Source organism: Bos taurus, chromosome 1, assembly GCF_002263795.3.
Source record: "Bos taurus isolate L1 Dominette 01449 registration number 42190680 breed Hereford chromosome 1, ARS-UCD2.0, whole genome shotgun sequence".
Lineage (NCBI taxonomy): Eukaryota > Metazoa > Chordata > Mammalia > Artiodactyla > Bovidae > Bos > Bos taurus.
This window is the reverse complement of record NC_037328.1, coordinates 152,235,516-152,261,402: the sequence shown is the minus strand read 5'-3', so window position 1 is coordinate 152,261,402 and position 25,887 is coordinate 152,235,516. Positions and strand designations below refer to the sequence as shown.

Genomic DNA, 25,887 nt, shown 5'->3' with positions numbered 1-25,887 from the left:
ACTGAGCTTTCTGGTTTCAAGACTGAATGTGTATTACTGTACAGACAGTTTTCCAGCTCTTCACATGGATGATCCATTTAAGGCATAAGCTATCTTTATGTTCTCACCCTCCTCTTTTCCCACCTTCCCTCAAATTGGTAAGTACTCAGGAAGTACAAAATAGTCTTTCCAATATTCCTTTATCCAAATGTTTTGGATTATCTACTATCTGGATTAATTGCAAGCGTCTCTGAGGGCTGGCTGGAGCGAGTGCATCAAGTGAATATTTTAAAAACACAACTTCCCTAATAACTGAGAATGACAGCCTCTGCAGTATCCATTCTCAACAAGACATGAAGCGCTTAAATGGCCTCTTTTAGTACAAAAGAGAGAGAGAGAGAAGTGTTCACCTTTGGTAAAGCATTCGGAACGAGTTATCCTTGCTGAAAGCCTGGCTGTCTGAGTGCATGGCGATCCTTTCTGGTATCCACCCAGTCAGGGCATGAAGATCAATGTTCTGCAACATAAACCCAGTTAGGACGGTCACTGTGGTTTTCAAGCTCCTAAATAAGTCCCCAGGGTACGCTATTAAATCCCACTGATCTGATATGATGATTCTGATAGGAATAAATCAGAAGGCAGTAAGTTGTTTTCTATCCGTATGAATCTCTTGTATGCGTATGCTCAGCCGTGTCCGACTCTTTGCGACCCTACGGACTGTAGCCCGCCAGGCTCCTCGGTCCACGGGATTTTCCAGGCAAAAATACTGGAGTGGGTTGCTATTTCCCTCTCCAGGGATAATAAATCTTTTATTATTGGGTGGGTTGCATTTTCCTGCTTCAGAAAAATAAACCTCTTACTTAACTCAAATTCCCATCTGGATTTAAGCACAAGCCTGTCTTTTCCTCACATTCTCTGCTGCTTTTCCAGAATACATTTACTGATATATCTGATGAAAACTCAAAACATTTAATAGGAAAAACTGCTTTGATGATGATGATGACAGTTGACTCGGTAAATCAACAGGCAATGGATGAGAAAGCTAAACTAAAAATATTTGAAGGACAGAGAAACTGAACATGGAGGCTGGGAAGAAATTTGTTAACATCCTTCTACCTTTAACTATGACCTATATATTCTTTGATTAGCATTATAAACAGCAGCAGGATGAAGGAGGCCAGGCACTGGGCTAGGATACTAACCAGGAATGAGTAATAGGTGATTTGCATATATTACTTCATTTAATCTTTATAGTTCTTGAGAGGTGGGTATTATCCTCATGTTACAGACAAGCAAAGAAGCTAAGAAAGGGTAAACACCTTTTCTAAGGCCACAGGCTCATCAGTGTTATAATTTAAAGTCATGCTAGTCTGAAGAATTTCTGGTGTAAGGCTGTAGTTGACAACTAAAGGACACTGGCAGATACCTTGATTTTACAGATAAAGTTGTGTTAAGGTTGGGAAAAACTAACCCCAAAGTCCTTGAGCCTGAATTTATATATTAAAAAAAAAACCACAGAAGGATGACAACATGAATCATCCCTTTGATTTGAGAGGTTCTTTGGAAAGGTACACTACATTTATTTGGCCCTGTATCCCACCAGAACAGTAGACACATACACTTCAGGCTTTCCTGAATACTAAATCTACACAACGTGCAAATAATCTTACAAAAGAAAACATGCACTCCCATAACAACTGGCTGGTCAATATTTTTCAGGGGCTGATAATGTTTTCATTTAAACCAAATACATCATCTACAATCTTTCAAACTTAGAATAATCGTATTAGGTAGCATAAGCCTGTGTCTGGATCATCTTATTACTTACTGAATTGGATCCTGGGAAATCATATCCTCCCATGACTTTCATGTATGCCTTTTCTATGAGAGAAACCCATAATTCACTTTTGTTGTTAGAATAGGAACAGAGCAATTCTCCTTTGTGATCAACAGGTAACTGGTCATCAATTATCACCTGGAGAAAGAGAACATTAACTTCTTTGGGTGGTACAAAATATCTTAAAATCTTTTCTATCAAAAAACTTCCACACCTCTTATACTGAATAAAATAAAAGGCATGCTATGTCAATTACTAAGTTAATGGTAGTTTCATATTTCTGGAAACTGATCAATTATAAAATGTTTTGTGATGCCTTTCTTAAGGTTTACAACTTAATCTTCCTCTCAGGTATTAACCTGGAGCCAATTGGTTGGAAAATGTTATGGATCTACCAACAAAATTATTAGGGATTCTAGAAATGTACTTTATATCTAAAATGATTTACAAAAGGACCTCTCACTACTAAGGGAAATAACAATAGTACCCTAAATCTGCAAAAAGATTCATGCTATACTTAGTAGTAAAACATTACGGCTAAATAATACATTTAAATAATATAGAAGCAGAGAAATAATCACCAAAAACATGCAGCCTCTAATTCACATTATAGAGTGATTTGGGAAACAAGAGAATAAAAAGAATTTTGATTTATTAATAGAGAAACTATGCAACTGCATTTTGAAAGATTCTTTAAACCAGAGATTATTTACAAATTATAGTTCAGGAAAACCATTCTCAATAATTCTGTTTAGTCCTTAAGAAATTAACTAGAGCAATCATTCTGAAAGGTTGTTCTCAGACAACATCACTACCATCACCTAGAAACCTGTTAGATATGCAAATTCTGGCCCTTCTGCAGACCTACTGAATCAGATGCTTTGGGGGTGGAGCCAGGAATCTTTCTTAACAAGCACTCCAAATGATTCTGTGCACCCCAAAGTTTGATTCTTATTCAACTAGAGAGTTAACTTCTAAGCTTCCCACACTAGAATCAGTGTGGAATCTTGTTTAAATGTGTATTCTGATTCAGCAGGTCCAGGATGAGGCCCAAGTTCAGAAATTCTAACAAATTCCTATGTGCATGAATGCTAAGTCACTTCAGTCGTGTCCAATTATTTGCAATGTCCTCTGTCCATGGGACTCTTCAGGCAAAAATACTGGAGTGGGTTGCCATGCCCTCCTCCATGAATCTTCCCGACCCAGGTAGTCAAACCCATGTCTCTTACGTCTCCTACATTGGCAGGCGAGTTCTTTACCACCAGCACCACCTGGGAAGCCCAGCAAATTCCCAAGCGATACTAATGTTGATCCCTGGACTTAATGAGCGGACAGGAGCTAGAGAATCCTAACAATGCAAGGCCCTTACAACATCGTTCGGAATCCTTAAGAGAAAGATTTGCAATTTAAAACTATGTATATATTTCACAAAGGAAAACAATATTAAAGGTGTCTTACACCTCGATTTACACACATAAATTGTTCTAATGGACTTAGTGTGTCTGATATCTTTTTAATCAAAAAGGTAATAAATGACCACCAGATTAAAATTCATTTTAAGGATAAGCAAACATTAGCTCAATGCTACTTCTTGGAGCTTTCTATAAATTTTCCCAAACTCATTTTTAAAAGACTTTATGCTTGCCATGATTTTTTATTTTTAATTATTATTGATGATGCTATTGGTAGTAATATGTATAATATCACAGAGTCAAAATCAACTAAACTGACTTTTTAAATGTTTACATAAATAACATTTCTTAATGACTCTACTTAAGATTCAAAGGTAGGGAAGAAAGAAGGGGTTAATATGGAGAGAAACGTTATTCACCTTTCTGGGCACACCATTGAGGTGAAGTTTTACCATATACTTTCCACAAGGATTGTACTCTGGCTCACCATCCTTATTCTGAGGATAAATTATGCTTTAGTAAGGGAAAGAAATGGTGAAATACCAACGTTAATATTCAATATAAACTACTATGCAGAATATTAATTTTATTTAGACATATGCTATTGTCTTAGTAATTTTACAAAAATAAATGTAAGAATACTTGTCTATAATAGACCTGTAATGGAAAAAGAATTTCATCTCAAAGTTTTTATTTAATATAAATAAATGAAGACAGTGTCTTACGAGATCATACAATAGGGCATACATTTCATAATATTCTTAAAAATGCTCATTTTTAATTATATCCTCTAATAAATTTTCTAGTAAGTGGATATATTTTAAACTAGTTAAAATAATCTACTATTGGCTCTAAAACATAAAGAGACCATTTCAGTTAACCACAACTAAGGAAACTGTAACTCTGACATAAAGTTAGCAGAGCGCTGATAGAGCAACAAAAGTATCTAGTAAGATACTCGCAGAAACTATCAGTATCAATTTTCTTTCTCAAACTGCATAGGATTTATTTACAAGCTTTGTTTATCCAAGATGGCAAATGACTTGAAACTAAGGTCTGTATCTATTTACCTTTGTTCTTTCAGGACTTAACAAAAACTCAGGAAAAGCTGTACAAAAAAATTATAATGCTTAATTTTTATAATGAATAATTTTAAGCTAATAAAACTTCCAAAAATTGAAAGAAAAAGGATTTCATGGTAACATTTCAGTACATTGTTCTAGCCAACAAAAATATTACATATATTATGTTATACTATATTACAGACCTATATAATGCTGTATTATATATATTATGTTTTATATTAATGTCTTATTTAACCCATTAAAAACATTATCTCAATAAATAATATAAAACTTTGAGACATTTTCCAATAGATATTTTTTTTGTGTGTCGTTTTCAAAATCTGATCCATTTTACACTTATAGCCTATCCATATTCACTAGCTCATTTCAAGTGTGTAATATCCACATGAGACTTGTGGCTACTATATAGTACAGTCAAATTATAAATACGATATGATTTTAATTTGACCAATCTCATTTATTTCATTTATATTATTCTAACTATATGTGCATATGTTCTTAGATTGTCTTAGCAAATCCTTCCACATTCACAAACCATCTGCTTGACACTCAAAGGCCGTAACAGTTCTAAGTGATATGCCTTTTCTGTGCAGACAAAGCCTAAGCTTCTATTTCCAAGTAAGATTCCATGAAAAGGGCTAAAGGGACAAATATAAAATCTTACCTGGTAATCAACTTCTTATTAAATCGTCTTTCATAAGCTGCACTGATGGCCAGTGATGCCACAAAAGAACAATCTGATACTATTGTCTGTTAATAAAAATTATTACTACATTCATTTACTCATGCAATTTCAACATTACCACAGTATTTAAGCATTCCATCTAGAGCCTTTTTATACAATATCTTGACTGCTGCTTGAATAGGAAAATAATAAATAGAAATGCCATAGTGCCAACTAACACATACTTTGTTTGTACAAATCCCGGGAAAAACAAGTATTTCAATTAAGTTACTTTAGAATAATTAAATATGCATGATGTATTCTTACATGAATAAAAGCAAACTCAATTGAATTACATTTTTTAATGACAAAAAATTACAAGCATTTTTTAAAAGTTGGTTAATTACAATATGACAAATTAAAATCAATACACACATCAAAAAATTTGAATCACGGTATTTCAGGAGCATTATTTTCATACTAATGTGAAAAAATCTATGACTGCAGGGCTAATATGTCATTAATAAAGTTTACAATCAAGTCACAGAGTTGTTCTGCCACTGAAGTGTTTTAAATAAGCCCAATACCTTTCTATCTGCTCTATTTATTCTCTCATCAAATATAAAATTCCGATTCTCAATTATTCTCATCTGCAAGCATATATCAATAGAGTGCACAAAAATCTATTTAACTGCTCATGAGTTATTACATCTCAGTATGTCTAAGTCAAATGCAAGACGAATAATTTCTCCAATCATACTAATGCATATGAATAAATAAAAATCTAAAAAAAAGAGGCAAATGTATATTCAAATAACTTTAAAATGTTAGCTTTTCATGTAAAGTTATACAAAATATATGTTTACCTGCTTTATGCTGAAACTAGACACTGTATAAATCATCGTAGGGTTGTTGGTGAGGTCTTCCGGTCGTACCCACTTAGAAAATGTAGCTTTTTGTTTAGGTGATAATGGTAACTTGCCACATCTATCACTGAGGTGATGATAAAAATTTAATAATAATAATAAAATTAACCTTAAAAAATGACTTAAAAACAAGATTAAACTTCCCAGGGAATTTATTTTGGTATAGTGATCACAGCTATATAGCGAATTCTAAAAACACTCTCTGGTCAAATTTGGCCTTTTACATTTGATCTTGAATCCAACCTGATTACCACCTCAATTTAAAAAAAGGGCACAGATAACTGACAACAGAAGAGCAATTAAACACTTTTATATTTATTTTAAGAATGTAATTTCAGAGTTAAATTTAGCATGGTTATATTCAAGAAATTCAGTTTCAATAAAATGGAGCCATTTGATTCATTCAAAAGAAGCAAGGAAGCTACAGATCTTTATGTTGATTCTTGACAAACTCATCTCTGCAGGACTAATAATGAGAATACCTAGTTACTGACTAATGCAGAGGTGGCAACAGTGGTAAAGAATCTGCCTGCCAGCGCAGGAGATGCAAGAGACGCGGGTTTGATCCCTGGGTAAAGAATATCTCCTGGAGTAGGAAATGGCAACCCACTCCAGTATTCCTGCCCGGAGCATTTCATGGACAGAGGGGCCTGGCAGGCTACAATCCATGGGGATCACAAAGAGTCAGACACGACTGAGCATGTACCCACACACCAAACATGTGCTAGGCATCACACAAAATATTTTACATATTTTATTCATTTGACCTTCAAAACAATTCTATTAGAGCAAACTTTTTAGAAAAAGTTTTAAGTGATCAAATAATCTGTGGCACTGCTGAGCTAAGACACAGAAGAAAGGGTATCTGATTCCAGGTCTTTGGTGCCAAATCCAGCATCTTATCCATTACTCTCTACTCAAAATGTGTAGGGAATACACGTGAAGTATTTCTCTATAATTAATGTACGGCACAAAAGTTTAAGTCTGCCATTCTTCAAAGTGCTTCTAGAGCAAGGGCAACAAATCTGATTTTGAAAGATTTATAGGATGATATAAGGTGAATGATACGTAACCTGAAAAAAATACGTGTTTTTAAAAACACAATGTTGACAGACATTAGGAACAAGAGGGTTTTGCGGTGATGTGTGATCTGAAAACTCCTGAAGTATTTTTTCTTTTTTTTCCATTGGAAGGACACCTCTAAACCTTTAATAAGCCAGTATTTGCTGGAAATCTCTTAGAGCATAATACGGTATATAACACTTCTCAAACTTTTTTGGTGATCACCTCATATGTCGCACAGAACCACTAGCATTCTAGGCAGCACTTTGTACCTGTGTAGAATCAGGACCTGACTGCTAACATGCAGTGAGCTGAACGAATTTAGAAGAATCTAAGAACAGCCATCACAAATGTTTGAGGAGAAAAAATAAGGCTGACTCAAATCTATAATCTAATTACTCAATATTATTAACCTACCAATATGAACCAAATTCAGTAAATCCAAGACTCCTTAACACTTGTTCTCTCAAAAGTCACCAATGAATTACTAAATTTTTCTTAGAACTTTGAAATATTTAAAATACTTTATAATTTATAATACATGGCCAGAAAAGAAAAAAAAAATTAGTCATCCAATCTTTCTAAAAAAGATTAGATAAAGCTCAACATTCAAAAAACTAAGATCATGGCATCTGGTCCCATCACTTCATGGCAAATAGATGGGGAAACTGTGGAAACAGTGTTAGACTTTATTTTTGGGGGCTCCAAAATCACTGCAGATGGTGATTGTAGCCATGAAATTAAAAGACACTTACTCCTTGGAAGGAAAGTTATGACCAACCTAGACAGCATATTAAAAAGCAGAGACATTGCCAACAAAGGTCCGTCTAGTCAAGGCTACGGTTTTTCCAGTAGTTATATGTGGATGTGAGAGCCGGCCTATAAAGAAAGCTGGGCGCCAAAGAATTGATGTTTTTGAAATGTGGTGTTGGAGAAGACTCCTGAGAGTCCCTTGGACTGCAAAGAGACCCAATCAGTCCATCCTAAAGGAGATCAGTCCTGGGTGTTTATTGGAGGGACTGATGTTGAAGCTGAAACTCCCAATACTTTGGCCACCTGATGTGAAGAGCTGACTCATTGGAAAAGACCCTGATGCTGGGAAAGACTGAGGGGCAGGAGGAGAAGTGGTCGACAGAAGATGAGATGGTTGGATGGCATCACCGACTCAATGGACATGGGTTTGGGTGGACTCTGGGAGTTGGTGATGGACAGGGAGGCCTGGCGTGCTGTGGTTCACAGGGTTGCAAAGAGTCGGACATGAATGAGCGACTGAACTGAACTGAACTGAACTGAATTTTTCTAACCAAAGATTCATACACTGGGGAGCTTTTTTGCCATCAGTCTGCTATCTTTGAATTTTAAAATGTTTACTGTTACTATTTCTTCTGATTATTCTGTGAAATAATCCAGAAAACAAGAAAGGAAAAATCTTGCCAGTTAGAGCATTTAATTTTACTTGATTTTTCTTAAAATTTAACTACCTTGGTAAGCATTCACTGAGCACTGCCTCGTGGGACACCGTGTAGGGAGATGCTCTCTGTCCTCATGGAGCCCAGGATCCCATGTGCAGGACAAGCAGAGAGCAAGGGGTCACACACAACGTAAAACCCCAGCTCTGCCAGTGAAGTCACTCACTTGTGTCTGACTCTTTGCAACCCCATGGACTGTAGCCTACCAGGATTCTCCATCCATGGGATTTTCCAGGTAATTAGGGAAGTTACATTTTAATAACTGTTGTAAGACAGTTATAATGTTTTGATAGTTATAAGACAGTTACATTTTTAATTACAGTGTAAGCATTTTCCCGTGTTACTTAATTTCTTGAAAACTTGATTGTTCATGAGTGTATACAATTCTTTCTAGGGACATTCTGTCGTATGAGCACTAAAAACATGATTTATCTTCATCTGTTACACAAAGATTGGAGCTTCAAGTTTGTAGTCTACTTGGATATTACCGTTTAAGAGCATCCTAGAATAACTGATTCACATCTTCATAAGTAGAATAATATTGCTAACTATTTTTTATATAAATCTTTGACTAGATCTGTAAATACTTTTTAAAATTGGTTTCTTGAAGTGAAATCACTGGTCAAACATTTTTAAAGTATTTGAAATGTACAGCTAAATTATATAATTTAGTATTCAGCAAGATAGTTATTTCCTAACAGTTTATTCTTATTACAAAGTGCTTTCTACAGAACAAGCACCACTGTAAGTGCTTTACATTTTATTAACTCATTTAATCATCACAGTAACACCAGAAGGTAGATGCTATTATTAAAGTCTGAAGCAGATTTCAAAGCTTGCATGGTGTCCCAGAGGATATGCCGCTGGACAGCATGGGCCTGGAATCTGTGCCCTTAATGTTAGGGCTATAAGCGTCTTGGATACAAGCATTCCCTAGATCCAGATCAACCACTGGCATCACATAGGTGCAGGTGCCTGAGTGAAACCTTATGCTGGTAACTTACTGGCCTTGAGATGTCTACCTTCTGCCCATCCAAGAAAGACAAACACTAGAAGTGTGAGAGCAGGTCTTCTGTTTTTATAGTCTTTATGTATTCTGCACACAATAAGCATTCAATTCCCTGATGCTTTCCGATAATAAATAAGCTAATGGCAGAAATTTCAAAAAATAAAAGTGTTTTAAAAAGTAAATCACTTAATTTTGCTGCTTAGAGATAACCACTGTAAACATTTTGACCTATCACTTTACATCATTTCATTCTATATATCTATAAATACATGAAAAAAAAATTTGGATATTATATATTTATAATTTTCCATCTTTTAAAATTTTTATATTACAAACATTTCCCCTATATTTTTCAAAGGGTTATTTTTTTGCGGATAACATAATATGTAACAGAATAATATGAACACGCCATTGTTCTGCTATTACTGGATACCAAGTTGGTTTTAATAATTTTTTGCTGTAACAAACACTCTGATACGCGCTCTTATGATAGACATCTTTGGCCCAATTTTAATTTCCTTAGGATGACTAGAACCTGGGAGTCCTGAAACAATGATTTTAAGGTTCCTGACATAAGCTGCCACTGTCCTGGAAGGCTATGCTAACACCTTCATAATGAACCCTGTTTCTGAACTGGATCTTCTTGTGAACAACAAGCCTGTCATTTCTCTCCACCTTGCATTCAATGCCTTGGCTGACTTGCAATTCTGTCACAAATTAGATGAATATTTACTCACTGCTTCCTTCTCTTGTACTGGGATCCACGTTAGACACTATGAGCATAACCTCAGCCTAAAGACGACCCACACGTCCTGTCACCAGGAAAAGGCAGAGGCACTCTTGCCATGTGGTCCCACCTCCTTCCCTCAGCCTGGTCTCTTTTCCAATCAGAATTTTTATTACAAATTTTAATGTTAAGGCTACAGATTTAATTGGACTTAAGCAGATGGCAAAAGTACTGAAAAATTAAAACAATTTTGAAAGCAAGAAGTGCAATAGTGCTTACTTACCAGAAAGGCATTGGATAAGCAAAACGTTCCCTCAGATCAATGCTCATGAAAGGAACATATTCAATACCATTTATTTTTGATGTTGTCCTATTAAAAAATAAGAAAAAAAATCTAAAGTAAATGTCAAGTCAACCTTAATCACCAATTTTATTTAAACTCCTTAAAATTTAAGTGACAAGGTATGGTATTGTAATAAAATTAAACTGATAATTTCATGTAATGTTAACTTTATTTGAGCAAAATTTTCATGAAATAGTGGAATACCAAAAAACAATTAATCCAATTTAATTCCAAAGTTATTCTTTTGAGACTACCATCCTTTACAACAAAACAACTGTTTCAAAACAGGCTTACACCAGAGGCAATGAAACTGTCCCCAGGACACAAAGCGAGTTGTATCCTCAGCCTAAAGAAAGAAAGCAATTGCCTAGTTACTTGGTTATTTGAGGATTCAAAGGATTCTTGGATATAAATTCTTTATATGTTCTGGTTATGAGACTAAGGAATGGGTAGTGACAAAGAAAGAGGCACATATATCAGTTACGGCCTCTTGACAAATTTAAGAAATGTGGCTTGTGGCAGCTTTGTATATTCTCTATTTTCTGTCACATGTTTATTTGTACATATTAGCTATTTCCTTCTGTCCCTTCCCCGCATTTTATTTAGGAGGAGTGGCAGAGTAACTTCACAATTTAGCCTCCAGGTAAGAATATACAGTGGGACTATGACTGAATTTGAGGGCTAGTTAACACATGAATAACATTTGTGTGTATCCTCATCTTGAGATGGGGAGAGCTTTTCACTTGTATGGAGGACAGCTGCGTCCTGTTAGGTACAAACTCAGAGCTGTTCTGTAGTAGTGCGGCATTTCAAACGTGTAGAAGGGAGCACGTGGACGCTGAGTAGCCATGGTGCTGGACAGGTATTAGCCTGTGTCTCTTTTTGTCCCGCTTTGTGTTGTGCAGTTTCAAAAGCAAATTTTTCTAGGCAGATAGCACCATTTTTTCTAGGAGAGGAACTGAAACTTCAGCAGGAAAAGAGAAAAATGCCCTCAGGTGGCTGCTACAGAGGAAGGAACCGTGCCAGCACAACCACAGGAGACTAACAGAAAGAGCAACTTGACAACACACGCAGCTCTAAGCTGGGTGACGTTCAGAGCCCAGGTGAGGAGCAGCCGCACTGGCTCAAGATGCGATCAAAGGTTTCCACAATCTTGTTCTTTTGCATTTTTAATATCCCCTGGAGCTGCTTCCAGACACTGAGTTGGCTTCCCAGCCCAGGGGTTGGCAAACTTTTTCTGTATAAGGGCCAGACACTATATAGTTTTGGCTCTGCAATGAGGTCTCTGTCACATATCCTGGCTCTTTTTGCTTTCTTTTTTGCAACGCTTTTAAGAAATATACAACGGTATTCAAAGCTTATGGCTGCCCTTTGCTGACCGGCCTAGACTGCTGTTTCAAGGTAGCAATTAGGGCTCTGGTCACAAGGCTGCAGAGGTGATGAAAGGGCTGCCACAGTTCTACTCTGCCCCTAAAATTATTCAACACTTGGTTGAATACTGAATGTTGAAAATTATTCAACAACATTCAATTAATGTTGAAAATTATTCAACGCTTTGAAGAGTGTTAAGATTTTCAGAAAAAAAAAATACATCTAGAGGAAATGCGAATACCAAAATATATTAAGAACAAATTTCAAACATTTCAAGTTGTGACTGTGTGACAGTTTATAATTACATGATAATGGCGTGACACATTACAACAAAGATGTATGACTCATCAAACCTAACAAGCATAACGTTATCTGCACTGATGTTAACAAAATTGTTCATTACAACAAATCATAAACCGATTTACCTGAGAACTTCTATTTCTTCTGCTGTGTATCTCTGTCCCTGTGCGTCACATGACTGAGGACTTATAAACGGCTGAGGTCTTTCAAGGAAGGGATTAGTTCCTAGTGGAAAGTGTGTTCTTGTTGGAGGTGGCTTTGGCTTTGTATTTGTTGCCTTGATTTTGCATGACTGCTTCGTTAAAGGCTCGCTCAATGCTTCTGCTCTATAATAGAGGTACAAAAATACCATTCTAGTTTTTCTCCTCACATTTAAGCTCTTCTGAACACAGTATTTGAGAACAGTCAAGCATCCCTAAGGTAAAATTACCATCTAAAATTCTTACATTCTAGTCAATAGTTCACTACTTAAGCTACTCCCAGAGGTAAGATATTTTTGCAAACATTTTATTGACAACACTAATTTAGCACTTAGAGCATTATCAGAGCCTATGAAAGGTAAGGGGTATATAAGAATGTATAGAACAATCCCTACTCTCAAGGTACTCCTAGGTTTGCAGGGAAAGACAGTTGCATCAGAAGTGGGATGTGAGGCTGGAAGCATTCCACCCAGGTGAATGCACAGCAGAAGTTACTAACTTAATGATAGGAAGAGGGCAAGTCAGGGAGTGTTTTTTCAAACTGACATTTGAGCTGCACTCAGCGTTGAACTCTGAGTTGACCTGGGGAGCTAGGAAGGTTCTAAGTAGAGAGAAGAGCATGAGCAAATGCGCAGATCTGTGAAACAGTGGAGGGAGTTACAGTGATTTCAAAAGAACATAGGGAGCCCCTGTGAACAGTGCACAAGCGAGGAAACGAGGCCAGGGGCAGGGACTGGATCACGGAAGACCTCACTTGGCATTTAAGGGCTTTTGGACTTTGTCCTGTCAAAGAACTAATAAGCTAAAAGACCGAAGTTTTTAATCTGAGGTCCTTATATGCGATTTCGCAGTCTTGTTAACACTCTGAAACTGTATACAGATAAAAATGTCATGCTATCTTCTCCCTAGAGTGTATCCATTCTTCTCAACTAATCCTCACAGGAAGCGTTTGTGACTGACCCGTGTCCCTGTGCTGAGGGCGCACCCAGAGAATACGAGATGAATTACCCACACAGGGAGCAGGGGCCATCCCTGACTCTGACTGGTGACAGACATCAAAGGGAGAAGCTAACGGTATGTCAAGTGCCCACAGCTTCATGAATTTGGAGAAACAAATGATGCTAGATGACAGTAATGAAAAGGAGGGGTGACCCCTATATCTCAAAGCAAAAGAAGGGCTGGGGGAAGCACAGCTCCCTAGTCTGAGCCTCAGAAGGAGATACTGTACTAATTCATGCTGTAACTATGAATGCTGTTGGGGGCCAGAGTGAGGTACTCCGCCCATGGCAAAGGTCATGAGGAAGGAGGCTCGACAATACGCAAAGGCGGGATCGAGCCTCAGGAGTCCCCCTGGAAATCCTCGAGCATCTACCCCCATAAGCCCATGAGCCTGCATACTTTACTACTTTGTGCTCTCACCTACACCTCTGACTTTACGGGGGGCTGTCCCCCACCACCTCTTTCGGAGAAGGAGTTAACTTAGAGCTCCAGTTAATAAAAACTCCTGGGCGTGACAAGAGTGTTTTAACCTACAAACTCCTCTGAAGGTTCTCTAGCCTGCCTGACAGGCTTGTCCGGCCACATGTGATTGCTCACAGCCTCCCAACCGTGAGAGGCATGAGATGCTTTAAACCTTCTAAAAAACAGGTTCTTTAGAGAAGTTAGAAAACTATTAGTATAAGTATAATGGGCTAATTAGAAATTGTATTGGTAAAGGGTTTTTCATTTGTTGAGCCAATGTTTACTGCTAGGTCTTCACATCCCCTGCCCTTACATACATTAATGAATACATAGAAGAAATAAGTATTAACCTTTGATATTAATCATGTTAGACCTTAGGCTAAGTAAATTCTTTCCTAAAACCCACTACACCCTCACCCTATAGGAATGTAACTTTATTTGGGTGGCGTCTGTTTTAAGAATAATCACCCTTGGAGAAAAAAGTGTCCTGGTTGACTGACCACTGTCACAAGGAGGATCATAAATTGTCAGCAGGCCCCCCTGGCCAGAAGATGATGTAACACCCCTAAGACCTCTGTATACATTTGTGTGAAGCACCTGACTTTAATAAAAGTCAGGACTGCTGTCCCCGCGTGACTTTTGTGTAACATCTCAGTGTATAAAAACAGACTCTGGAAAATAAAGAATTGGGATCAGTTTCTTGAAATACTGGTCTCTCCATGTCGCTCTCTCTCTCACTCTGGCTGAGTTTCCATCTGGAGCGCGGAACCCGCCATGCTTACTAATTATGCCTGGGCTTCTAAGATCCGACCTGGGAGGCCTCAGTGTCTCCTCTCCTTCGGGAGAACGGAAGGACGCCTGCGGCCTACGTAAGTGGTGCAAGCTTCTTGTCTTGAAGTTTTATTGGTCTCCTGCATAAACCAAGCTAGTCAGCCTCTTTTCTCCACTGAATTTTCCTACTGAGCTATCCTCATTCTATTACTCTTTATATCTTTGATGAATATGTAAATAGTCGCCTAAGCCATCTCCCCTTCGAATACCCTGGATCAGCCGGGGCTGGACCCCGGCAAATGCCATTCCACTCTTTTCCTTTGTCTATAATGCTTTGTCTGTATAAGAGGTACAATTCTCTTTGAGCAAACATACTCATCTCAATAAATATCTACTGAGCACATACTGGATGTCTGGCACTCTGCTAGGTGCTTGGTTACAGCAATGGACAAAGACAAAATTCTCTGTCCTCATGGAGCTTATATTTGGAGGGCAGGGCTTAGAAAAGACACACACACTGATAACATATATGATAAACTGATCAATTTTATATGCCTTAGAAAACAGTAAAGAGTTATGGGAAAGAATATTACAACAGAGCAAACAGGATGGAAGAGCCAGAGGAGATTTCAATTTTAAACAGAATGGTGAGCATAGGCCTTAGTGAGAAGCTGACATTCCAGCAAAGAGTTAAGGGAGCTTCACGCATGTATGATGTGGGGTATGTGAATGACTGGCTCATTCTCAACGTTACCATTTCTAGTAGTGGCTCTGGAAGGCTCTCTTCAAGCTTTCTCTTCAGAAGTTTCATATTATACAACACAAGGGAAGTCTTCCATTTTAAATACCATAACCGTTTTTAGACACAGCAAAAACTAAGAGAAACATTTCTTGACTGATTTGTTACTTTCTGAGTTTAGAGCAGGGATGAGGACACAGCGATGAATTAGCTCTCTGTTCCCCTAAGGAGTTTACCATCCAATGAGCCAAAATGACATAGGGAAAAAAGCAGCAGGGAAACTAGGGAGGAGCAAATTCATGCAGAGAAAGAAGGCAGACTTGCTCTGGATGTCAGGTCTGTTACCGCGAGCTCCGCGTCACACTGAAGTTACACCATATGTTGAGGGGACCAAAGCTGAGGAGCCAAACTCACCTGTCTAGTGCCTGCCGAGCCAGCTGCTTCAGCTTATTTTGCAGAGTTTTATCAGCAGTTTCATAAGACTTAAGAAAAAGAGAGACAGACATTCTGAAGCATAATTATTAATCTGCTTGATCCATGATATTTCTAAGCAAGAAAAAAATTTTACAATGCACATTATACTTCTAAAAATTATGAGAATAAACCAAGACACTTTATTTTTATCCTTAAAGGTATCACTTAAAATTGTGTTGAAACTCATCACTGAGGTAAACCCTAGGACCACTTAATGTGGACGGTGGTAAGTGGGACACAACTGAAAAATCTCGGTGTGGCAGAAGGCTGGGCAGCAGGAGCCCCAGCAGAGCAGGGTTACCGCACCAATTGAAACAGGTCAGGAGAAGACCTCAGAACTCCACTTATACGTGGAGTCTAAAAGCAAAACAGATAAACAAAATAAACCAAATGCAGACACAGAGAACACATTAGTGGATTCCAGAGGGGAAGGGGAGGGGGCTGGGGACGGGCAAAATGGGAGAAGGGGGCCAGTGCACGGGATGGAAGGTAACCAGACCTGCGGTGGTTATCACCTTGCTGCGCGTGCAGATGTCGAATTATAACGCGGCACTGTTCAGAACTAAAACCAAACCCCCAGCACTTACCAGCAGTCTCAGGTACCTACAGATGTGAGGCTAGATGGTTCTTCTGGATAAGAGACCTGGGACAAAGAGCCGGGCCTCGGAACAATACTGACAACCGCACTCTCTACCGCCCCACACCCTCCTATCAGTGCACTGCTCGCTCTTACGCACCGGATGACTCTTAGAGCTGAATGCCTGTCCTCAGGGAGCAGTAAAAATCACTCAGCAGACTCCACACTGTAAATTAATACAGCTCTCCACAGCCACTAACTGATTTCTTAGTGTATCAAACTGAATAAAAGGGGGAAGAGCTTTGTTTTTTTTTTATTATGACGAACCAAATTTTTTTCCCTTTTTAAAAAAAGCTGAAGTATAGTTGATTTACAATAGTTTCAGGTGTAGAATAGACTGATTCAGTTATATCAAATTCTTTTCCATTGTTATTGTAAGATATTGAGTCTAGTTCCCTGTGCTACACAGTAGGTCTTTGTCATTTATCTATCTCATATACAGTAGTGTGTATATGTTAATCCCAAACTTCTAATTCATCCCTCTCACAGGAACTTTATTTTAAATTCACAGATTGTGATGAATTCTTCCTGTAATAAGTTAATTTTAGTTATAGGAGTGTAAGATGGTCAAAAATGCTACCTGTAATTTAAAAGACAATTGCCAAGTGATTCAATTAACACTGTCAAATTTTTAACAAGGTGTTAAAAATCCATTATTAATTCTACTCTTCATTAGCTTTTTTTTAAAACTGATTTTTGTATTGGGGTATAGCCAATTAACAATGTTGTGACAGTTTCGTGTGAAAGTCATGGGACTCAGCCACATATATACATATCCCATTATCTTTTAATGAGGAGTAACTTAAGTTACATGTATAATAACAGGATTTTTTTTAACGAATTGTTACATAAAATTCACTAGTAAGGGGAGAAATTTCTTAGGACAATTCCACCAAACTTAACTTGTAAGTATTATTATACATACGGTTTTCAGACAGAGATCTACAGCTTCTGTATACAGTTCTATAGCATCTTCAACATTCCCTTTTTCATCTTCGTCAAAAGCTTGTGTCACGAGGAAATGGGCACGCTCTAAGTCCAACTGATGTTTTGATTTCAAAGGATCCGCACTCTTTGACTGAACTAGGATCAGAAAAAAGCCAGATACTTATATATACATCCAGGGAACAACATGTCATTTTAATATACTCTTTACCAAAATTCTGTAATCCTTCATGTAAAAAACTTAACGAGGTAAAAAGAAATCTTTAAAATTTCCCTGAACTCCTCTCTGTCCCTACTAGCACTTTTCATCATTTAAAAAAATAAAATGAACATTAGCGTTCTCCCCCCACAAAAAAAGACTGAAACTTAGAAAACACTAAATCTAAATAAACTCAATCGTGTTCTAAAGTTAATTTTTTTTTTAGTACAGACAATAATTATATAATCTATTAGGCCTTGATGATAAAATTCATGCTGTTTCCTATTCATCAGGGTCCAGAATAAGCCATATTTTTATTGCTGTTTGACGTAAGTGCTTCTGTTTGTTTTTAATATAAAGATACATGTCCATAAGAGACTTTCATCTAGCATATATAAAGATCTCTTATAATTCAACAACAAAAAGACAAATCCAATCTAAAATGGGTGTGGTGATTATGTCATCAACCTGTGTCAATTCGATTGGCTCAGAGGTTACCCAGTTGTTTAGCTAAGCAAGATTTCTGGGTAGCCTCTGAGGATGCTTCTGAATGAAATTAGCATTTTGAATTGGTACTAAAAGCAGAGTGCCCTCCCCAATGTGGGCGGGCATCACCCAACCGACTGTGGGCCTGAACCAAGCAGAAGACAGAGGGGGAGAACCTGCCTACTGCAGGACTGCGGGAGCTGGCACACGGGTCCTCCCTGGCTCCTGGACTGCAACTCACACCATCAGGCCCCCTGCTTCTCAGGCCTCTGGACTTAGACTGAACCACACCACTGGCTTTCCTGGCTCTCCAACTCGCAGAGGGAGTGGGACATCTTAGCCTCCATAACTTCATGAGACAATTGCTCATAATAAATCTCTGTATGTACACCCTACTGGTTCTGTTTCTCTGCAGAACCCTGATTTATATCATGGGGAAAGAATCTGTACAGTCATTTCTCCAAAGCAGATATTCAGATGGCCAGCTGGCACATGAAAAGATGCTCACCATTTGCTATCAGGGAAATGAATATCAAAACCACAATAAGATGCCATTTTATCCCCACAAAGATGGCTAAAATAAGACAGAAAGTAACAAGTGTTGACAAGGCTGTGAAGGAAATAGAACATTGCCGGTGTAATTGTAAAATGGTAGAGCCACTGTGGAAAGCAGTTTAGCAGTTCCTCAAACTTAGACATAAAGCTACCATGTGTGTGCATGTGTGCTCAGTCACTTCAGTCATGTCCGACTCTCTGTGACCTTATGGACTGTAACCCGCCAGGCTCCTCTGTCCATGGGATTCTCCAGGCAAGAATACTGGAATGGGCTGCCATGCCCTCTTCCAGGGCATCTTCCCGACCCAGGGATCAAACCTGGGTCTCCTGCAGTGCTGGTGGATTCTTTACCACTGAGCCATGGATATGCCCAAAGCTACCATATGACCTAGCAATTCTACTTCTGGGTTTCAAGAGAACTGAAAACATTTGTCCACACAAAAACAGCATTACTCACAACAGACAAAAGGTGGAACCAAGCCAACGTCCACCAACTGATGAATAATAGATAAATAAAATGTGGTCTACTAATACAATGAAATATTATTCAACCATAAAATGAAATTAGACACTGATACACGCTACCACAAGGATAAATGCTAAAAATATTATGCTAAATAAAAGAAGCCAGATACAAAAGGCCACATACTGGATGACTCCATTTACAACAAATATCTAGAATTGGCAAATCCATGGAAACAGAAAATACATTATTGGGATTAAAGATTAGCAGGATTAGTAGCTGCTAGGGCTTAGGGACAGTGGGCAGAATGTGGTCCACTGGAGAAGGGAATGGCAAACCACTTGAGTATTCTTGCCTTGAGAACCCCATGAACAGTATGAAAAGGCCAAATGATAGGATATTGAAAGGGGAACTCCCCAGGTCAGTAGGTGCCCAATATGCTACTGGAGATCAGTGGAGAAATAACTCCAGAAAGAATGAAGGGATGGAGCCAAAGCAAAAAGAATACCCAGTTGTGGATGCGACTGCTGATAGAAGCAAGGTCCGATGCTGTAAGGAGCAATATTGCATAGGAATCTGGAATGTTAGGTCCATGAATCAAGGCAAATTGGAAGTGGTCAAACAGGAGATGGCAAGAGTGAACGTCGACATTCTAGGAATCAGCGAAATAAAATGGACTGGAATGGGTGAATTTAACTCAGATGACCATTGTATCTACTACTGTGGGCAGGAATCCCTTAGAAGAAATGGAGTAGCCATCATAGTCAACAAAACAGTCCGAAATGCAGTACTTGGATGCAATCTCAAAAACGACAGAACGATCTCTTTGTTTCCAAGGCAAACCATTCAATATCAGTAATCCAAGTCCATGCCCCAACTAGTAACACTGAAGAATCTGAAGTTGAACGGTTCTATGAAGACCTACAAGACCTTTTAGAACTAACACCCAAAAAAGAAGTCCTTTTCATTATAGGGAACTGGAATGCCAAAGTAGGAAGTCAAGAAACACCTGGAGTAACAGGCAAATTTGGCCTTGGAATACAGAATGAAGCAGGGCAAAGGCTAATAGAGTTTTGCCAAGAGAACGCACTGGTCATAGCAAACACCCTCTTCCGATAACACAAGAGAAGACTCTACACATGGACATCACCAGATGGTCAACACTGAAATCAGATTGATTATATTCTTTGCAGCCAAAGATGGAGAAGCTCTATACAGACAGCAAAAACAAGACTGGAAGCTGACTGGGGCTCATATCATGGACTCCTTATTGCCAAATTCAGACTTAAATTGAAGAAAGTAGGGAAAACCACTAGACCATTCAGGTATGACCTAAATCAAATCCCTTATGATTATACAGTGGAAGTGAGAAATAGATTTAAGGGCCTAGATCTGATAGATAGAGTGCCTGAAGAACTATGGACGGAGGCTCGTGACACTGTACAGGAGACAGGGATCAAGACCATCCCCAAGGAAAAGAAATGCAAAAAAGCAAAATGGCTGTCTGAGGAGGCCTTATAAATAACTGTGAAAAGAAGAGAAGCGGAAAGCAAAGGAGAAAAGGAAAGATATAAGCATCTGAATGCAGAGTTCCAAAGAATAGCAAGGAGAGATAAGAAAGCCTTCCTCAGAGATCAATGCAAAGAAATAGAGGAAAACAACAGAATGGGAAAGACTAAAGGTCTCTTCAAGAAAATCAGAGATACCAAGTGAACATTTCATGCAAAGATGGGCTCGATAAAGGACAGAAATGGTATGGACCTAACAGAAGCAGAAGATATTAAGAAGAGGTGGCAGGAATACACAGAAGAACTGTACAAAAAAGATCTTCACGACCCATATAATCATGAAGGTGTGATCACTCACCTAGAGCCAGACATCCTGGAATGTGAAGTCAAGTGGGCCTTAGAAAGCATCACTATGAATAAAGCTAGTGGAGGTGATGGAATTCCAGTCGAGCTATTTCAAATCCTGAAAGATGATGCTGTGAAAGTGCTGCACTCATTTCAGATCAGATCATTCGCTCAGTCGTGTCTGACTCTTTGCGACCCCATGAATAGCAGCACACCAGGCCTCCCTGTCCATCACCAACTCCCGGAGGTCACTGAGACTCACGTTCATCGAGTCAGTGATGCCATCCAGCCATCTCATCCTCTGTCGTCCCCTTCTCCTCTTGCCCCCAATCCCTCCCAGCATCAGAGTCTTTTCCAATGAGTCAACTCTTAGCATAAGGTGGCCAAAGTACTGGAGTTTCAGCTTTAGCATCATTCCTTCCAAAGAAATCCCAGGGCTGATCTCCTTCAGAATGGACTGGTTCAATCTCCTTGCAGTCCAAGGGATTCTCAAGAGTCTTCTCCCAATACCACGGTTCAAAAGCATCAATTCTTTGGCATGCAGCCTTCTTCACAGTCCAACTCTCACATCCATACATGACCACAGGAAAAACCATAGCCTTGACTAGATGAACCTTTGTTGGAAAGTAATGTCTCTGCTTTTCAATATGCTATCTAGGTTGGTCATAACTTTCCTACCAAGGAGTAAGCATCTTTTAATTTCATGGCTGCAGTCACCATCTGTAGTGATTTTGTAGCCCAGAAGAACAAAATCTGACACTGTTTCCACTGTTTCCCCATCTATTTCCCATGAAGTGGTGGGACCGGATGCCATGATCTTTGTTTTCTGAATGTTGAGCTTTAAGCCAACTTTTTCACTCTCCACTTTCACTTTCATCAAGAGTCTTTTTAGTTCCTCTTCACTTTCTGCCATAAGGGTGGTGTCTGCATATCTGAACTTATTGATATTTCTCCCGGCAATCTTGATTCCAGTTTGTGTTTCTTCCAGTTCCAGCGTTTCTCATGATGTACTATGCATATAAGTTAAATAAACAGGGTGACAATATACAGTCTTGATGAACTCCTTTTCCTATTTGGAACCAGTCTGTTGTTCCATGTCCAGTTCTAACTGTTGCTTCCTGACCTGGACACAAATTTCTCAAGAGGCAGATCAGGTGGTCTGGTATTCCCATCTCTTTCAGAATTTTCCACAGTTTATTGTGATCCACACAGTCAAAGGCTTTGGCATAGTCAATAAAGCAGAAATAGATGTTTTTCTGGAACTCTCTTGCTTTTTCCATGATCGGCGGATCTTGGCAATTTGATCTCTGGTTCCTCTGCCTTTTCTAAAACCAGCTTGAACATCAGGAAGTTCACAGTTCACATATTGCTGAAGCCTGGCTTGGAGAATTTTGAGCATTACTTTACTAGCGTGTGAGATGAGTGCAATTGTGCGGCAGTTTGAGCATTCTTTGGCATTGTCTTTCTTTGGGATTGGAATGAAAACTGACCTTTTCCAGTCCTGTGGCCACTGCTGAGTTTTCCAAATTTGCTTGCATATTGAGTGCAGCACTTTCACAGCATCATCTTTCAGGATTTGGAATAGCTCAACTGGAATTCCATCACCTCCACTAGCTTTGTTCATAGTGATGCTTTCTAAGGCCCACTTGACTTCACATTCCAGGATGTCTGGCTCTAGGTCAGTGATCACACCATTGAGATTATCTGGGTCATGAAGATCTTTTTTGTACAGTTCTTCTGTGTATTCTTGCCATCTCTTCTTAATATCTTCTGCTTCTGTTAGGTCCATACCATTTGTGTCCTTTATCGAGCTCATCTCAATATGCCAGCAAATTTGGAAAACTCAGCAGTGGCCACAGGACTGGAAAAGGTCAGTTTTCATTCCAATCCCAAAGAAAGGCAATGCCAAACAATGCTCAAACTACCACACAATTGCACTCATCTTACACACTAGTAAAGTAATGCTCAAAATTCTCCACACCAGGCTTCAGCAATACGTGAACCGTTAACTTGCAGATGTTCAAGCTGATTTTAGAAAAGGCAAAGGAACCAGAGATAGAATTGCCAACATCCGCTGGATCATGGAAAAAGCAAGAGAGTTCCAGAAAAACATCTATTTCTGCTTTATTGACTATGCCAAAGCCTTCGACTGTGTGGATCACAATAAACTGTGGAAAATTCTGAAAGAGATGGGAATACCAGACCACCTGATCTGCCTCTTGAGAAACCTGTATACAGGTCAGGAAGCAACAGTTAGAACTGGACATGGAACAACAGACTGGTTCCAAATCGGAAAAGGAGTACGTCAAGGCTGTATATTGTCACCCTGCTTATTTAACATCTATGTAGAGTACATCATGAGAAACGCTGGTCTGGAAGAAGCACAAGCTGGAATCAAGATTGCTGGGAGAAATATCAATAACCTCAGATATGCAGATGACATCACCCTTATGGCAGAAAGTGAAGAGGAACTATAAAGCCTCTTGATGAAAGTGAAAGTGGAGAGTGAACTAGTTGGCTTAAAGCTCAACGTGAAAACTAAGATCATGGCATCTGGTTCCATCACTTCATGGCAGATAGATGGGGAAACAGTGGAAACAGTGTCAGACTTTATTTTTTGGGCTCCAAAATCACTGCAGATGGTGACTGCAGCCATGAAATTAAAAGACGCTTACTCCTTGGAAGGAAAGTTATGACTAACCTAGATAGCATATTGAAAAGCAGAGACATTACTTTGTCAACAAAGGTCGGTCTAGTCAAGGCTATGGTTTTTCCAGTGGTCATGTATGGATGTGAGAGTTGGACTGTGAAGAAAGCTGGGTGCCAAAGAATTGATGCTTTTGAACTGTGGTGTTGGAGAAGACTCTTGAGAGTCCCTTGGACTGCAAGATCCAACCAGTCCGTTCTAAAGGAGATCAGTCCTGCATGGTCTTTGGAAGGAATGATGCTAAAGCTGAAACTCCAGTACTTTGGCCACCTCATGTGAAGAGTTGACTCATTGGAAAAGACTCTGATGCTGGGAGGGATTGGGGGCAGAAGGAGAAGGGGACGACAGAGGATGAGATGGCTGGATGGCATCACTGACTCGATGGACAGGAGTTTGAGTGACCTCCGGGAGTTGGTGATGGACAGGGAGGCCTGGCGTGCTGCAATTCATGGGGTCGCAAAAAGTCGGACACGACTGAGCGACTGAACTGAACTGAGGGCCTAGGGGGAGATAGATGGTTAGGTAGCATCACTGACTCAATAAACATGAATTTGAAAACCCTAGGAGATAGTGAAAGACAGGGAATCCTAGCATGCTGCAGTCTATAGGGTTGCAAACAGCTGGACACAACTGACAAACTGAGCAGCAACACCAGGGGATGGGAGGAATGGGGCGTGACTACTAATGGCTAAGAGGTTTCTTCTAGGGTGATGAGAATGTTCTGCAGTTAGATAGTGGTGATGGTTGCACAACTCTGGGAATACACTAAAAACCACTGAATTGTAAACTATAAAAAGCTGAATTTTATGGTATGTGAATTATATCTCAATAAATGCTGTTTAAAAAACCTTTAAATTTTGTCTCAAAATTGTGCTTGATCTTTTTAAAAAACTATAATCCTCAGTAACACCTCTCTAAACCATGTATTATACTAATCCCATTTATTAAATGAATGTTAAAATATTCAGCTCAAGGTTTCTCAGCCTTGGCCCTACTGATATTTTCACCTGGATAATTCTTTGCTGTGGACGGTCCTATGCATTGTAGAATTTCCCTGTAGCACTGTGCCTGCCCTCCAGCCAACCAGATGCTAGCAGCATACTGCACCCTGACCCCTAACATAGACAACAAACATCTCTCCAAACAATGTAAAATGTCTCCTGAGAGGCAAAATTGATTCTAGTTTCGAACGACTATCTAGTCTATGGTTTCACAGCTGTAAGTGGAAGGGCAGGGACTCAACTTAGATCTTTAATTCCAAGTCTTGAGTTTTTTACACTTCAGTAGTGAATTTCAAACTGGGTCACCTTCCCCACCCACAAAGTCATGTCATCTCTCAAAGTTTCTTGACTGTCAGCAGACTCTATCTGTTTTAAAAACTGGGATTCTGAACAAGATTTTTATTTGATAAAGAACTCTTCTGCGTGAAATGATAATTAAGTAAATCATTTAATTCCCATTTCACTTGCTGAACAAAATGGGTCCAAAAGTTGGCAAAACATTTAAGGTATGTTACGCTCTAAAAATCCTTTTTTGAGCTTTACTTCTGTTTTACTGACAAGTTTTCATTCGTCAAGAGATTAGGGCTATCTCATTCTGTGCCTGAGTATCATATAAACATCACATTTATAAATTTAAAAACTTCATTTACTTAGCAAGGAAAATGAAGTGTCTCTGAATTCCATGGTATTTTGAATATATGGATGAGTATAAATTTGTATCAAGTGAGAGCTTGACACACAAACAGTTCACATGTCAATGCATGCAGTTTCTGGGCACTGTCTTACAAGGAAATACTGTGTCTGTAAGGAGACTGTCATAACAAGAAACCCAACAATTAAATCTACTTTATTTTAACTATAAGCTGGTTGGTAACTGCTACTATCTGTTCAGAATAAGTGGTAGAAAGTAGCACAAAGTCTGTCAGAATGCTGAATAAGACCTCTCTAAGTTTGTGGCTTTATTAGATAGCCACAAGGAAAACAGGGTGGAAAAAGAGTCCTCAGTGACATGAATACATCCTTGAAACAAAATATCAACAGATGATCATTTTCTTTCCTACCATGTAAACAACAGATTTTGCCAAGAACCCACTTACTTCTAAGGGAACGATGAACATTAAGCCTGGGAACTTGTGTCACAGCATTTGCCATGAGGCTTACAAAAATAAACAGGTTGTTCCAGGTCTCTGCTTACATGCCACTTTCCCAAGA

The 25,887-nt window shown here is 38.9% G+C and overlaps 1 protein-coding gene across 3 annotated transcripts in view; it reads right to left on the bottom strand.

The window, feature by feature from the left end:
- Positions 1–25,887, bottom strand: part of CAPN7 (calpain 7) — a 51,990-nt gene that overhangs the window by 23,037 nt on the left and 3,066 nt on the right. For all 3 annotated transcript variants that reach the window (XM_059886796.1, NM_001193181.1, XM_059886795.1), the window contains 9 exon segments: positions 17,392–17,549; positions 15,770–15,837; positions 12,310–12,510; positions 10,454–10,540; positions 5,844–5,970; positions 4,978–5,063; positions 3,648–3,741; positions 1,808–1,954; positions 390–496 (listed from right to left, as the gene is read on the bottom strand). In XM_059886796.1, the coding sequence (XP_059742779.1) occupies positions 390–496; positions 1,808–1,954; positions 3,648–3,741; positions 4,978–5,063; positions 5,844–5,970; positions 10,454–10,540; positions 12,310–12,510; positions 15,770–15,837; positions 17,392–17,549 (1,075 nt within the window).